General features: G+C 44.6%; 2 protein-coding genes and 1 pseudogene across 2 annotated transcripts; 2 read left to right on the top strand and 1 right to left on the bottom strand.

Moving 5' to 3' along the window:
* Positions 1-3,472: 3,472 nt before the first annotated feature.
* Positions 3,473-5,806, top strand: LOC125530930 (uncharacterized; annotated as a pseudogene).
* A 1,677-nt stretch (positions 5,807-7,483) lies between these two features.
* Positions 7,484-10,488, top strand: LOC125530931 (uncharacterized). The gene is made up of 5 exons (XM_048695346.2): positions 7,484-7,719; positions 8,227-8,361; positions 8,484-9,437; positions 9,538-9,693; positions 9,828-10,488. The coding sequence occupies exons 2-5, from the start codon at positions 8,254-8,256 to the stop codon at positions 10,161-10,163; spliced, it is 1,554 nt and encodes a 517-aa protein (XP_048551303.2). The 5' UTR covers positions 7,484-7,719; positions 8,227-8,253; the 3' UTR covers positions 10,164-10,488.
* A 585-nt stretch (positions 10,489-11,073) lies between these two features.
* On the bottom strand, positions 11,074-12,746 carry LOC125530932 (uncharacterized). Its single transcript, XM_087545501.1, has 2 exons — positions 12,560-12,746; positions 11,074-12,024 (listed from the first exon to the last, which is right to left on the bottom strand). The coding sequence occupies exons 1-2, from the start codon at positions 12,647-12,649 to the stop codon at positions 11,293-11,295; spliced, it is 822 nt and encodes a 273-aa protein (XP_087401627.1). The 5' UTR covers positions 12,650-12,746; the 3' UTR covers positions 11,074-11,292.
* Between the last annotated feature and the right edge of the window lie 1,878 nt (positions 12,747-14,624).

Here is a 14,624-nt window from a genome sequence, read left to right as displayed (position 1 = left end):
ATTGCTTGTAGAAAAGTTTGTGTGCCTAGATCTAGTGCTAATCTTAATGTACATAATGAGGATTAGGTTAGGCTTAAGAAAGCAATTAAAGCTAAGTTACTTTAATAGCAACTTTTCGAATTGTAGGATGGCACCGTTCGTTTTCTTTGAAACTTCTGCTGAGGCGGCGGCGAACTGTGAACGCGAATTGATTGAGGAAAAGATGAATTTGTGGATCAAAGTCATTGATGCGTTGAATGCAGAGTGTAGGGCCTTTTCATATAATTATTTCAATAAAGACCGTTCCGAAAATTTTATAACCAAAAAGGAGAGGCTGATGAAGAAGCTCAAGACGGCGGAAAAAAATTGTAGGCGTGATCTTGCAATGCAAATTACGTTGTGTGCGACAACGGCAGAATATGCTGAGATAGACATGGGCAATCATGGTCAGGTCATTGATTGGTTAGTTCGCCAACCATTCTCGTCGGATGAGAACCGGGCATCTCGTTGGGCATGGGTCAAAGAAAGAAATGATGTTATTTGTTGCAACCCGGGACCGTACGCCGCATAGAATTGCATGAGGCTATGTAATCTTTGTCATTTGGACTGTAATGACATGTACCCTATGCTTGGTCGTCGTTTGAACTACTATGACTTGTACCCTTAACATTTGAACTCATTAAGAACTTAGTGTTGAATGTCCTATCAAGTAACCAAGTGTTGTACTCTACTTAATTTATTTTATGTTTTTGTTTATGTCATCTTAAACCCGTATATTCATGTAGGATGGACAGTCGATCCATGACTATGAACTTAGCGTGTCAAAAGATCATGGCGGAGCGACACCGTTGCTTGAAGAAGGAATGTGAAGCATGGTTGAAGAGTTGTGATGAGGCAAATGCGACCATGAAGGATTTCAGCAAGTATCACTTTATCGAGGAACCTTCTGATGCTAAGGAGAAAAAAGCATTCCGAAAGCTTGTGAAGGAGAAAGAGAGGATGCTTGATCAGCTGCAAGACCGGGAATATGCTTGCAGACACGCTTTGGCAGTTGAGATTGCGTTCACTGCAAGCAAAGAAGAATTCCGTGAGATGGACTTGAGGAAACCCGGGCAGGTCATAGGATGGGCAATCAAACAGGGCGTGTCAGAGAATCCCGCTCGTCGTGCTGCATGGTCTTGGTTCCGTGAAACGAATGGTGTGTTGGGTCATTGGGCAGGATCCACAGACTTTCAACTGAAGCGTAATCAAGCGCGTGACGATCAAATTGAACGTCTGATAAGTATGAGAAATATGTTACCTGTTTAGAAAATGTGTCGTTGAGCATGAGTTATTAGTTTCAAACGATGTCATCCGAACCGGGTCATGTTTTAATAAGTTTGAACATTTGTTATTCGTGAATGTAATGAACTATGTTGAGTTGAGTTATGTATGTGCTTGCGAGATGATCATTCTAATATTTGATAGAATTGGGTATATTATGCTAGCATTCGACACATATGGGGCGAAACAGGGGAGAGGAGTGACCAGACCCTACCGCCATGGCCTGTGGCGGTAGGGTGCTGGACCTTACCGCCAGAACATTTGGCGGTAAGGTCCAGCACCCTACCGCCATGGCCTCTGGCGGTAGGGTCTGGTCCTACTGCCAACGGTTTTGTTTTCTTCGTCACAGAAACTTTGCCCCCCCCCTACCGCCATGCAACCTGGCGGTAGGGTCCAGCACCCTACCGCCATGGCCTCTGGCGGTAGGGTTGTAACTCCGAAAACAGAGCACTCTGTTCTGTTCTATCCCAGTTCTCTTCCCAGCACAACAGTTTTTCAATAAAAATCATGACAAATCCCAGAATATAGTAACAAACTAAATTCATTCACAACACATTGCAAACATCTTCACACCAAATTCAATACAAATGGCAAATTCATTCACGAGAAGTTGACGACACATGGCTTTTTGCCTTAGTACTACATAGTTCATGATAAATTTGGCATGGCTTCATCCGGTTACATGACGAGTCCACCGAAGCGAAGGCTTTACTGAGTCATACGGGGCCATTTCCCCTTCCTGTCACGTGCCTCATCCTCCTCTTGTGCCTTGCGAGCTCTTGCAAGCTTTCTTGCCCTCTCCTCCTCACGAGCAAGCTTCGCTTGGCGTGCCTTCTCCTCCTCGCGTTGCTTCCGCTCCATCCTCTCTTTTTGACGACGCTCTTCCTCCAAGCCTCTTTGAAACCTTTCTTCGAACAGCCGTTGCCGCCGTCTTGAGCTTCTTCATCAGCCTCTCCTTTTTGGTTATAAAATTTTCGGAACGGTCTTTATTGAAATAATTATATGAAAAGGCCCTACACTCCGCATTCAACGCATCAATGGCTTCGATCCACAAGTTCATCTTTTCCTCAATCAATTCGCGTTCACGGTTCGCCGCCGCCTCAGCAGAAGTTTCAAAGAAAACGAACGGTGCCATCCTACAATTCGAAAAGTTGCTATTAAAGTAACTTAGCTTTAATTGCTTTCTTAAGCCTAACCTAATCCTCATTATGTACATTAAGATTAGCACTAGATCTAGGCACACAAACTTTTCTACAAGCAATTCTAAGCACATCATACATAAGGAAATCACAAACATAAACCTAAATGGATCATAGTAATTGATTAGACCACACTAAAATGATGAGCTAGGGTTTGCAATCAAATGAGCAAATACAAAGTAAACAAAGATATCAACCAATCAAAATGAGGGGAAATGAGAGAGCCACCTTGGGTGATGAAAATGCTCCGGATCCACCGATGAAATCCCAAGCAAATGGAGTGGATCTAGGGGGGGGTTTGTGAGGGGGAGAGAGGGGGAAGAGGAGCTGAGCACGGGGAAGAAGAAGAGTGGGGAAGAGGAGTGGTGGTGGGGCCCACAAACCAGCCCCTCCCCACCTTATCCACAACACAGGACCCTACCGCCAGAGGGTATGGCGGTAGGCTTCAGTAACCTACCGCCGTAGGGGATGGCGGTAGGCCCTTTTCCACGTCAGCACCTGCCAACGGCCGTCAGTCGCTGTCAAAGGGCCTACCGCCGTAGGGTACGGCGGTAGGACACGCAACCCTACCGCCAGGCCCTCTGGCGGTAGGCAAAAGGGTCAGATCCCGAAATTTTTCCGAACTGGGGTCAGATCCCGATTTTGTTTGCAAAAAGGGTCAAAACACGAAATTTGGCCTCAGGTAACCTGTAATGCAAGATAGAGTTACATAAATGAAAAGATAAGTCCTGTAATGTAAGATACTTGATACAAGTTTTTGCCAAATTATGTTCTCTGTTTTGTCATAGAACAGAGTTGGGTTGGCGGGATTCACGGTCACGATTGCTTGCTCAAATATCAAACCAATGATAGTGATGCTTGCAGAAATCAGTGATAACGATGCTTGCTGAAAAAATTGACAGTCGGCTTTATCTAGTTTGCACTTCTTGTTTGCTGCCACGCAGATGCATCTATCTATCGGATCCGCTCAGATGGACAAACAAAGCAGCCAAGAACTTTTGAGCGAAAGCAACGTCGCGGGTTTCAGTAGGGTTCAAAAACCGAAGCTGGCAACAGTGGAGCTTCAACTTCTACCCTATGTAAGGATCGAAACTCCTTATTTATTTAAAAATCACAATCTTAGCAAGGGGAGCGTGACTGTTGAACTTGTGCCACAACTTGACTGCTTATGCTCATTACAGGACGTTCTGCGCGACATACTGTCACGGTTGTCGATCAAAGATGTCGTAAGGATGAGCACACTTTCTCTTGAATGGAAACTGCTACGGATATGCCACCCAGAACTGGTCTTCACCAAACACACCTTTGGCATCAGTACAGACACGAATACTAACCCAGATCTGGTCTCCAAAGACTTCTTTAGCATCATTAAAGACATGGATACTAAACGAGCATCCTGGGCTGCTGAATTCATCACCAATGTGGACAGTGTATTGCACCCACTGTGGTCTACTTGTACTACAACTACGACTACACTGGACAAGTTTGCTGTCGAATTTGGCCTTCGCAGAATGCACAAGTATCACATTGATAGATGGGTTAGCTTTTCCATTGCGTCAAGGGCCAAACACATTGCTTTTGATTTCACGTTTGATGTCAATTTCTTTGGCCCTGGATGTGACCAGTACAAGTATGTTTTCCCGATGTGCAGGCTCAGTGGCCCAAACGGCTCTTGTGTCACATCTCTTGTTCTGGGCTATGTATTGTTAAAGCTGCCCCCCCAGTTTCAGTGGCATCATAAACCTTAGGAAACTCACACTAAATACGGTGTCCATTAGTGATGATGATCTCCGGTGCCTGTTGCTAAGTTGTGCCCTTCTTGAGAGTATAAACATAGAGCGGTGCGACTCCTTGTCAAGTTTACGCATAGGACAGAAACTGTGCAGGTTGCAGTACCTGCGTGTTCGCATTGTGAACTGGACATGATAGATTTGCATGCTCCAAATCTTACCAAATTTGAGTTTGATGACCATCCGATGCAAACTGTGCTCACTCAATCTTCAAAGTTGTCAGAGGCAATTTTTGTGTCGAACTTGAGAGTACTCGACGGTTATGATGATGTTCTGGATTATATCTTCACTGAGCTTCCAACTGCGCTTCCTCATGTGCACACACTACTTCTACTTTTGACTGTTAATCAGGTATGCTCTAGAAACTAGCTCTTTATTTCATTCTTCAATTTCGCCTATATGACATTTGCATTCAGGTGCTTTGTAGACCTGCCATATCGATTGATTCAAAATTAAATATTTGTTGAGTGGCCATGCATTATTTCTGTTCCAGGTAGAAAGGTTCAGTAACACCCACGATTGCTTCATGACTTTGAGGCATCTGAACATGAACCTTGATATCTTTCTCGGTCCATATGATGACAGCTGGGTTATGGGCTTTGTTAATCTCTTGGAATTAGCACCTCTCTTAGAAGAACTGGAACTGCATGTAAGTGGTCACTCTTAATTATGGTATTTTCCTGCGTGTTCTGCCCACTCGAACAAAGATGTATATTGAAATTAATGGATATATGCCCGTGCAGATGGATCATGATAGATTTTGCTCAGAAAATCCGAGGACAGTGTTAGCGACGCAAGGGCCTCCGCATCGTCATCTCAAGAGTGTCTACATGTCTGGATTTTGTGATGTATTGGGGCTAGCCGAGCTGGCGCTCTACATCCTTAGGAATGCTACTGTGCTTCAACGTATGGTAGTAGATCCTGTGGCAGGGATGATGGATAATGCGTTGATCGAACGTTTCTGTTCGGTCAGCAATGGCGGTAGCAGTGAAGATATTGTTTTTCCAACCGATGGGACTCGGAAATACGTCAGCAAGAAGAGGATGTTTGCAAAAAATAACCTTGACAAAGAGGAGTTTTGTCGCGTCCTCACCATTTTATGAGTACTATGCAAGAACTGGAGATCCTATCTACAAATGTGGATGAGGAAATCGGCGTGCTGGAAAATAGATCGGGAGCTTCCTTCCCTTCCCTTTTGAGATCCATTCCTGAACCCTTTAAGAAATGCTCAGAAGACAGGCATGCACAAGCTGATTGATTACAGACAAGTAGCATTAGTATGTCCTCAAGAATACAGTAGTTCTTTTTGTATTTTGATCGCGCCCTCGGTTAGGCTGGGTTTGGAGTTCTGAAATTCGGTTGTATAAGCAGAAGCCTCAAACTAGGCAATTATTATCCACTGTGTAACGAACTATGGTATGTGGTATACTCTTTTGATAATAAAATTGGGTAATTAACCAATATCGAGCAATCGCTGTGAGTGCTTTCTACCTACAATTGATCTAACATCAATTCTTTGTATTACCACAATTCAGAACCAACAAAATCAAAGAAGCCACCCCTTCTAACACCAGTAGAGATTTTAATTAGGGTATGCCCTCCCAATTACTAATTCAACCCCTTTTAACCACTCAAATTTTTTAATGGAGAAATTTGAGAAGAAAATGGAGGTGTGGGGGAGAAGAGAATATTGAAACGTATTAGTTTAATCTTTCTGGGAATATAAAATACAATATTATGCCTACATTTTGTTAAAATCCTAGTTTGATCTTTTTGAGAATATAAAATTACTGGAGCCCATTCCCGGCTCAAAAGTAATGCTTTTAGGTTTGGGTTATCGGGCCGGACTATCTAACCCTAGTTTTGCTTGTGACAATAGTGATGGTGGCCCCACACCATGAACCCCAAATGGCACAGACTAGGCACCCCACAAGATGAGAGACACATGGATCCGATGTTGTGCAGTCAAAAGAAGTGATGCACTATGTTCCCGTGTGGTAAGCCAACAACAGATGCGAGCTTGACATCCTGAAATGTGGCACCCTCGATTGTAGAATTCTACTCCCTCCGTTTCTAAATACAAAAAACAACAACAAAGCCTTTGGTCCCAAATAAGTTGAGGTAGATCACTAGAGGTGAAACCCATAAGATCTCGCGACCAACTCATTGCTCCGTCACATGGATAGCAAGCTTTTCACGCACCCCTGTGCCATAGCTAGTTCTTTGGTGATAATCCAGTCCTTCAGGTCTCTTTTAACGGACTCCTCCCATGTCAAAATCGGTCTACCCCGACCTCTCTTGACATTCACCGCACGCTTTAGCCGTCTGCTATGCACTGGAGCTTCTGGAGGCCTGCACTGATTCGCTGAATATTCCCAAACAATCTCAGACGATGTTGGACAAGCTTCTCTTCAATTGGTGCTACCCCAACTCTATCTCGTATATCATCATTCCGAACTCTATCCTTCCTCGTGTGGCTACACATCCATCTCAGCCACACCTAACTGTTGAACATGTCGACTGCTCCACAAACACCTTCGTTGGACACATATTCACCACAAACACCCTCAACCTTATCTCTTCCCTCGTCTTCCTCCTCCTCACAGCTCGACTGCTCCATCCAAATTGAACATCGAACCCCTCTCGGTTGCTCCCCCACAACTCGCAAAGTTGTGGCCATTGATGTTGCAAGCTATCGCCGTCACCAGTGCTATAAGGTGCAGTGGTCTCTGCTCCTATCTCTCTTCTTCATTAGATCCCTCCTCTAGAATCCTCTCTGATGAGGGCTTCTCCCACCTTTGTAGAAGCTGTCATGGATGCGTCTCTCTCCCACAAGCTAGATGCCCAACTTTGTGGCCTACGATCCCCCAAGCGAACATGAGGAAGAGAGGAGCTCTCATGGTCGGCGGCGGATGCTTCAAAGCGAATGATGGGGCTCGCAGCATGACGAGTGGGGTTCACAACATGGTTAGTGCTGCAATTGGTTTCCAACACGACCGGTGTTGCGATGGGGGAGGCCAATTGAACGTCCACATTTGACGGTGATGAAGGCAGCTATAACTCTTAATTATCAGTTGTATGCCGCGTGGCAGCCGCCTAAAAATAGCCTTTATTTTGGAAGAACGGTAAAGAAAAATCTGAAACAAGAAAAAACTGGAAACAAGAATTGCTCAGAGATAAAGGTTGGGAGAACATAGCCCACGTTGGATTTGAGATGTGCGGCCCAGATTAATCTCTCTCCCTCTTCGTCCCGGCTGCCAGCACCGCTAGGGTTAGCGCGGCGGCGACCTTCGATCCAGGCGATTAATGGCGCGGTGGTGAGCTCCTGCGTGTTCGCCGGCGGGATTTTCCCTTGCTCCGGCGATCCCGTTGGGAGAGGTTCTTCCCTGTTCGCGCTCCCTTCTCCGTCGCCGCTACTCCATCCATAGGTACCTCAGTTCTAATCCCTGTTAAGAATTGATGGGCGCGTTCCTCAATTCCTCATCTGGTGTGGTGATTTCTGAATGGAGGCTAGGATCTTTGTTAATTATTATCCAGTTCCAATCCCGATCCTACGATCCCCTTGTCAAATTTTTGAATGTTCACATGAGCGATCCCCATTGTTCCTTCAGGCTGATTTTAAACATGAAGTTACTTCAGGTTACTGGTTAATTTATATTCTTCTCCCAGCCAAGGCTATTAACCTATAATGTAAGATATAGTTACAAAAATGAAGAGGAAAATCCTGTGATGTAAGATACCTGATACAAGTTTGTTGCCAAATTATGTTACCTGTTTTGTCCTAGAACAGAGTTGAGTCGGCCAGATTCATGATCACGGTTCCTCTCTGATATCAATGATAACGATGCTTGCCGAAACCAATGATAACGATTGCTTTCTGAAACAATTCACCGTGAGATTTATCTGGTTTGTACTTCTTCTTTGCTGCCACGCAGATCGATCTATCTATCGGATCCACTCTGATGGAGAAACAGAGCAGCCAAGAACTTTCGATCGAAAACAAAAGCGCTGGTTTCAGTAGGGTGGAGAAACCTAAGGTGGCAGAGATTCAGCTTCAACTTCTACCCTATGTAAGGATCTCAACGCCTTATTTACGTCGGGTATTACCGACTCTATTAAAAAGCAGAGTCTTAGCAAGGGGAGCGTGGCTGTTGAATTGGTGCCACAACTTGACTTCTCGTGCTCATTACAGGACGTTTTGCGCGACATACTGTCACGGTTGTCAATCAAGGATGTCGTGAGGATGAGCACGCTTTCTGGTGAATGGAGACAGCAGCGGATATGCCACCCAGATCTGGTCTTCACCAAAGACACCTTTGGCATCAGTACTGACCCAGATCCGGACTTCACCAAAACCATTGATGCCATCATTAGAGACACGGATACTAAACGAGCATCCTGGACTGCTGAATTCATCGTCAATGTGGACAGTGTATTGCGCCCACTGTGGTCTACTTCCACTACAACTACGACTACGCTGGACAAGTTTGCTATCGAATTTGGTCTCCGCAGAAAGCATAAGTATCACATTGATAGATGGGTTAACTTTTCCATTGCGTCAAGGGCCAAGTACATTGCTTTCGATTTCACGTTTGATATCGATTGCGCTGGCCCTGGATGTGACCAGTACAAGGATGTTTTCCCGCTGTGCAAGCTGAGCGGCCCAAGCGGCTCTTGTGTCACATCTCTTGTTCTGGGCTATGTATGGTTAAAGCTGCCCCCCAGTTTCTGCGGTATCACAAACCTTAGGAAACTCACACTAAAAATGGTGTCCATCAGTGGAGGTGATCTCCAGCGCCTGTTGCTAAGTTGTGCTCTTCTCGAGCATATAGACATAGAGTGGTGCTCCCCCTTGTCAAGTTTACGCATAGGGCAGGAACTGTGCAGGTTGCAGTACCTGCGTGTGCGCCGGTCTGAACTGGAAATGTTAGAGTTGCATGCTCCAAATCTTACCAAATTTGAGTTCGACGAAGATCTCGCACAAATTGTGCTCGGTGATTGCTTGAGGTTGTCGGAGGCAACCTTTGTATCAAACATGAGGACTCAAGAGTTCAATGATTATGATTTTGATGACTTGGCCTTCACCTTCACCGAGCTTGCTCTTCCTCATGTGCAAAAACTATTTCTACTTTTGAATTTGGACCAGGTCTGCTCTAGAAAGAAGTGCTTTGTTTTACTTTATTTAAAATTTTGCTATCACAAAGTTTAATTATTAATTTTGTATCCGTGCACTGTTTCTCTTCCAGGTGCTAAGATTCGGTGACAACCAGACTAGCTTCATCAATTTGAGGCATCTGAACATGAACCTTGAGATCGGGTGGGATCCATATGATGATAGTTGGGCAATAGGGTTTATTCATCTTTTGCAATTATCACCTCTCTTAGAAGAATTAGAACTGCATGTAAGTAATTTAACTGTTGATTATGAAAAAAAATTCAACACATTAATTAGGATAGTTATGTCTGTTGCTTCTGTTTAACCCCTGCCCCCCTGAAGAATATTTATAGTAAAATTAACGGATATATGTGTGTGCAGGTTGGTCGTGATAGATTTTGCCCTCCTACTATGAGGATGGTGACGGCTGTGCAAGGGCCTCTGCATCATCACCTGAAGAGAGTCCACATGTCTGGATTTTGTGATGTATTGGGGCTAGCCGAGCTGGCGCTCTACATCCTTGGGAATGCTACTGCACTTGAATGTATGGTGGTAGATCCAGTGGCGTATGCCGAGACTCTTCACACTGATGATATCTATTCAGTCAGCAAGGCTGGTAGTATCGAGGGGGACCATTACCACGTCGATCAGAATAGGATGTTTGCAGAGCAAATCCTTGGCAGTGAGGAGTTCCGTCATATCGTCACCATTTTGTGAAGTACAATGCTGGGGCTGGAGATGCTATTTATATATGCCAACGATGGATGGAATGGGCTTGGTGGAAAAAGGATCGATCGGGAGCTTAATGAAGATTTATAATAATACTCAGAAGGGAAGCATTCATGTACAAGCCGAATGATTGGATGCAGTAGTGTGTGCACCAAAATTCAGTGTTGTGAGCATTTTGGTTGCAATCTGGGTTAACTATGCTTTCTTCTTTTTCGGCGTTGCTATTATGAACATAAGCAGTTGGTAGCAATTTTGAGTGATATATATGTGGTACACTGTCATTAATAAAATCATGGAATCATTCATCCTATTACATGCATGGTCTGTGTATGATACTGTCAAGATTACATCCTATTATATGTTTTCCTTGCTGCAACTAATCTTCCCCCAGTTCCTTCACAATATTACATTCTTCTCTGAACCTTCAAAATCAGAGAAGTCACTCCTTCTAACTACATAGAGATTCTAGTAGTTAAGTTCTAAATAACCACCCACTAATTCACCCTTCTAATTAACTGCAAAAGGGATCTCAACAGATAAATTTTAGTGAGAGGAGAAGAGGGAATATGAAGGGAGTTCTGCATATTTTGGCCTACAGAGTTTGAATTTTGTCTTGCTTGAAAGAATCGCAGACAAAGTTTAATTTTATAAAAAAACTCAGAATATTTTCTTGTCGGATAAAAAAAGAAAAATACGGGGACAGAGCCAACCATTAAAGCAGAACATTATCTTAATGTGGAAGAGGGATGCAACCCTTCCAAATTACTTAAGACTTCAAACTTTTTCACTTCTTGAAAAACAAGAAATTAGCAGCTTCTCAACACATACACTTGCAGTGCTGTAACTATATAGGAGCTCCACAAAAGGAGAGGGAACTGCATGCAATGCAACCATGCCATATCAAAACAAATCCATCACTTCAGCAACATTACAGGAAATGACAAAAATGTTTGTCTTACAAGAGCCAATCTAAGACTGTCTAATAAGTATTCATAAATACTTCCAGGCTCATGACATTATTACAAAACCTGTCCATACATACATATCGTTCTTAATTTGTTTCTCCTTGGGACAGGATATTGATCTCCGCACTTCTTGCTGGGGGCTATTATCAGTCTTACTTCCTTACCTTTTTGGGCAGCCGGCATCCATTATGCGCGAGCTGGGTCACGTCATGGACGTACATGATAGGAGACGGGGTTCTCACTCTTTCGCCCCGGAAACCGTCCGCGAAGCCCATGATCACCTTCTTCTTCTTCCTGAAAAAGGAGTATCCTTTCACCTTCACGACGACCGACTTTAGGCCAATCTTGCTGGCGACTCGCCCCATGTGTTCCCCTGTAGCTTCACCAGCATACCGAGCAAGACGAGACCGCCCCTTTCGATCCTCCAAGCAGCCAGCGGAAGCCCCAGCCTTCCTGTTCCCCTTGACGTCCGTCACCGTCACAAAGGTCTTCTTCCCCTTGAGCGTGACGTGGAGAACGTCCCTCTTTACTCGCGGAGCCCCTGCTGGCCGCAGCATTTCCATGTTAAACCGGCCCGACCTGCCACCAGCTGTGAATCCGTTTCCACCCATCCTGGCACCACCGGCTGTGAATCCAATTCCGCCCATCCTGCTATCACCGACTGTGAATCCAACTCCACCCATCCTGCCATCACCGGCTGTGAATCCGTTTCCACCTATCCTGCCATCACCGGCTGTGAACACGTTTCCACCCATCCTGCCACCGCCTGCGGTGAATCCGTTCTCAGCAAAGTGAGGGGAAAAACCGCCGCCAGTCTGGTTCTGTGCTTGCATGATGAGGCGGCTCATCGGATCACCGGCGTTCGCAAGGCCCTGCAGTGGGCTCTGCAAAAGCACAAATCGAGATTCAAATTGTATCAAGCACCAGATAACAAGATGGACCACTCTGTTCATGTCTAGGCAAAACTGGGTAAAAAAGCAGGAGTATATAGCAATGCGGCTGTAAGAATTAAGATCAAATAATAAGATTTATGGCTATAGTAGCAAGCATTTGTGGTCAATAACATCAACAGCACTGGACTTAGTTAATTTGGTAGGTTAGTTGGCAATGGCAAAGGGGCCGGCACCCTCAGAACAGCAGTAAAAAAACAAGGACATATATGATGGCAAGAACACCTCTGTTTTCTTCTTCTATTCATTCCCCATGAAATGAAATAACATCGCAGTTGAATTGGTAGGAAGCACGCGCGCATTTGCCTAGCTCACGAATCTATCCTATCTCTCTGTTTCATTTCAAGATTCACTTCACCTGCCTACCTACCTCGCTACCATCGTATTGCGAGTTAGATGGATCTGGATCGAGTTTCTTGCGGGGAAATGCAATGGAAGGAAGGGAGGGATGGGGAGCTGGCGAACGTACCTTGTCAGTGGACAGCAGCCGCTGGGCGCCCGGTGAGGAGAGCGGCCGCAGGAGCGCTCGGCCGGCGAGCCCAAGCGCCCTCGCCGCCATCGCCGTCTGCTGGCCGGGAGGAGGACGAGATCCGGTCGTGGCCGCGGCGGCGACGAGAAACCCTCGATTGAATTTTCTGGTCGTGTGATTTAGGCCGTCTTTCCTTCTTGGGCTTTAACTGGACCTGCCTACCGTTTAGTGCCCACATCAAATGTTCTTACTTGTCTCAAAAACAAATACTTGTTTCCCAAAAAAAATCGAATTTTCTGACTATATTCTCAAAAACCAAATAGCAAATGTTCTGATTTTTTTTACTTCTGAAAAAACATGTTCTGGCTTATTATTTTTATTCCTAAAAAAACATGTCTGAACTTTTAATTTTTTTTCTAGCTATCAGTGTTGTGCGGGTTGACCATTGGCCAAGGATAGCCATGTAATTGTAACTATTATGACAGATGAATTTATTTTTATTATTATATTGCTTGTTCTGATGTTCTCTCTTCTTTTTCATATGAACATTTACGAATCGTAAGATCTTTATTTGTATTCCCATTTGAAGGACGTAAGTAAAATACACCAAAAAAATCCACGTCAAAAGAGCTAATAAATTCGACGTCTGATTAGTTTTACATTTCTTTTATTTTTTAGGGCAAACTCCATTTATTTTGTACTTACACTCTTCGCCATTGATTGCCTACAATGGTTAGCATCGGGACTAGCTGAACAAGAACAATGCATCTAACATACTAGCATACTAGAATGGACTAACCATGAAGCTCATCACACTACCACATCTACCATATTGACATGGACTGATAATGAAGCTCAACGCACTATGACTTACTGTACTACATATGGACTGATCATAAAGCTCAACACACTACCACATCTACAATACTAGCGTGAAAACCGACATGGAAACACATGTAATACTAGCACATAAGCATCGATCTACCACAACACCATGAACATCATCACTGCAATCAAGCAAAATCTACCATACTACCAAGTACCAACACAACACCACTAGCATATGATCTACCACATCCTGACCCAACATCATGAAGCAGTACTTGCATAACATGTCATACTACCTTTAGATCTACTCTAATCTACCAAATGATCACATATATAAGCTACAAAAACTAGGGTGTAATGGTACCTAAAGCCATCGGGGGAGCGGGGAGGGGGAAGGAAACAAGTCGGAGAATAGGAGGAAGAAGTATCGACGTCGTCGACCATCGATGGACGTAGAAGATAACACCACCGGCCTGCTCATCGGTGAACAAGCTTCTCGGGACAAAGAGCTTGAGGATGGGGAGGGGGGTTGGGGTGGTGAGCCGAAGGGGGTTAAATAGGGTAACAGGCGGGAATCAACCGAAGGTGACAAAGTTACTCCAGCCATTTTTTCCGAGGGACGCATGCGTGTTCGTGCCATCCCCGCGCCATGTTTTCTCTCCCTGCATGTAGTGAGTCTGGCTCCCTGGAAACAATCGACTCAGGCTCCAATCGACTCAGGCGTTCCTTGAGCGCTAGCCTGAGATATGCGTCAAAGTTTGTGTGGCCCACTTTGATAATGTAACCCAACTAATCAAACTGGCCAAATTTGCTCCCAGGAGCCAGCACAGGGCTTACGAGCAACCATACACGCCCCAAGGGGACCTCCTATACGACACATTTTGCGTCAAAAGAGCGGCACGGCGCATACAGAAGCCTAATTGGGTCGTAGCGAATGGCACTATAATCTAATCGGTGCAGCGTAAAAAATCCTAAAATAGCAGTGCATTCTCATGGGTTAGTGCATTCTCATGGGTTCGAACTCACGATCGCTCATCTCAGACTGCTTGTTGCTAGCCACTGAAGCTGGTGAGCATTCATGACTGTTTGTAGTGCGGAGACTTTATGAACTGACAAGAGAGGCGGGTCAAACATTTATGAACTTTTTCGAATATTTCCTAAAGATTGAAATTTTATTTTCTGGAAAAGAAAACAAAATTTGAAATTCTGAACAAGTTTTGGAAAAATTAAACAAAAA

Source organism: Triticum urartu, chromosome 2A (assembly GCF_056163025.1).
Source record: "Triticum urartu cultivar PI428250 chromosome 2A, HENAU_Tu73, whole genome shotgun sequence".
In the NCBI taxonomy this organism is placed as follows: domain Eukaryota; kingdom Viridiplantae; phylum Streptophyta; class Magnoliopsida; order Poales; family Poaceae; genus Triticum; species Triticum urartu.
Note: the sequence above shows the minus strand (reverse complement) of the source record. Positions and strands in the feature narration are given on the sequence as shown.

Coding starts and splice junctions, on each gene's coding strand:
- LOC125530931 (XM_048695346.2), top strand. CDS start 8,254: ATGGAGAAACAGAGCAGCCAAGAACTTTCGATCGAAAACAAAAGCGCT. Junction 8,362..8,483: donor AGCTTCAACTTCTACCCTAT/GTAAGGATCTCA, acceptor TGCTCATTACAG/GACGTTTTGCGCGACATACT. Junction 9,694..9,827: donor TAGAAGAATTAGAACTGCAT/GTAAGTAATTTA, acceptor ATGTGTGTGCAG/GTTGGTCGTGATAGATTTTG.
- LOC125530932 (XM_087545501.1), bottom strand. CDS start 12,649: ATGGCGGCGAGGGCGCTTGGGCTCGCCGGCCGAGCGCTCCTGCGGCCG. Junction 12,025..12,559: donor GGCTGCTGTCCACTGACAAG/GTACGTTCGCCA, acceptor GTGCTTTTGCAG/AGCCCACTGCAGGGCCTTGC.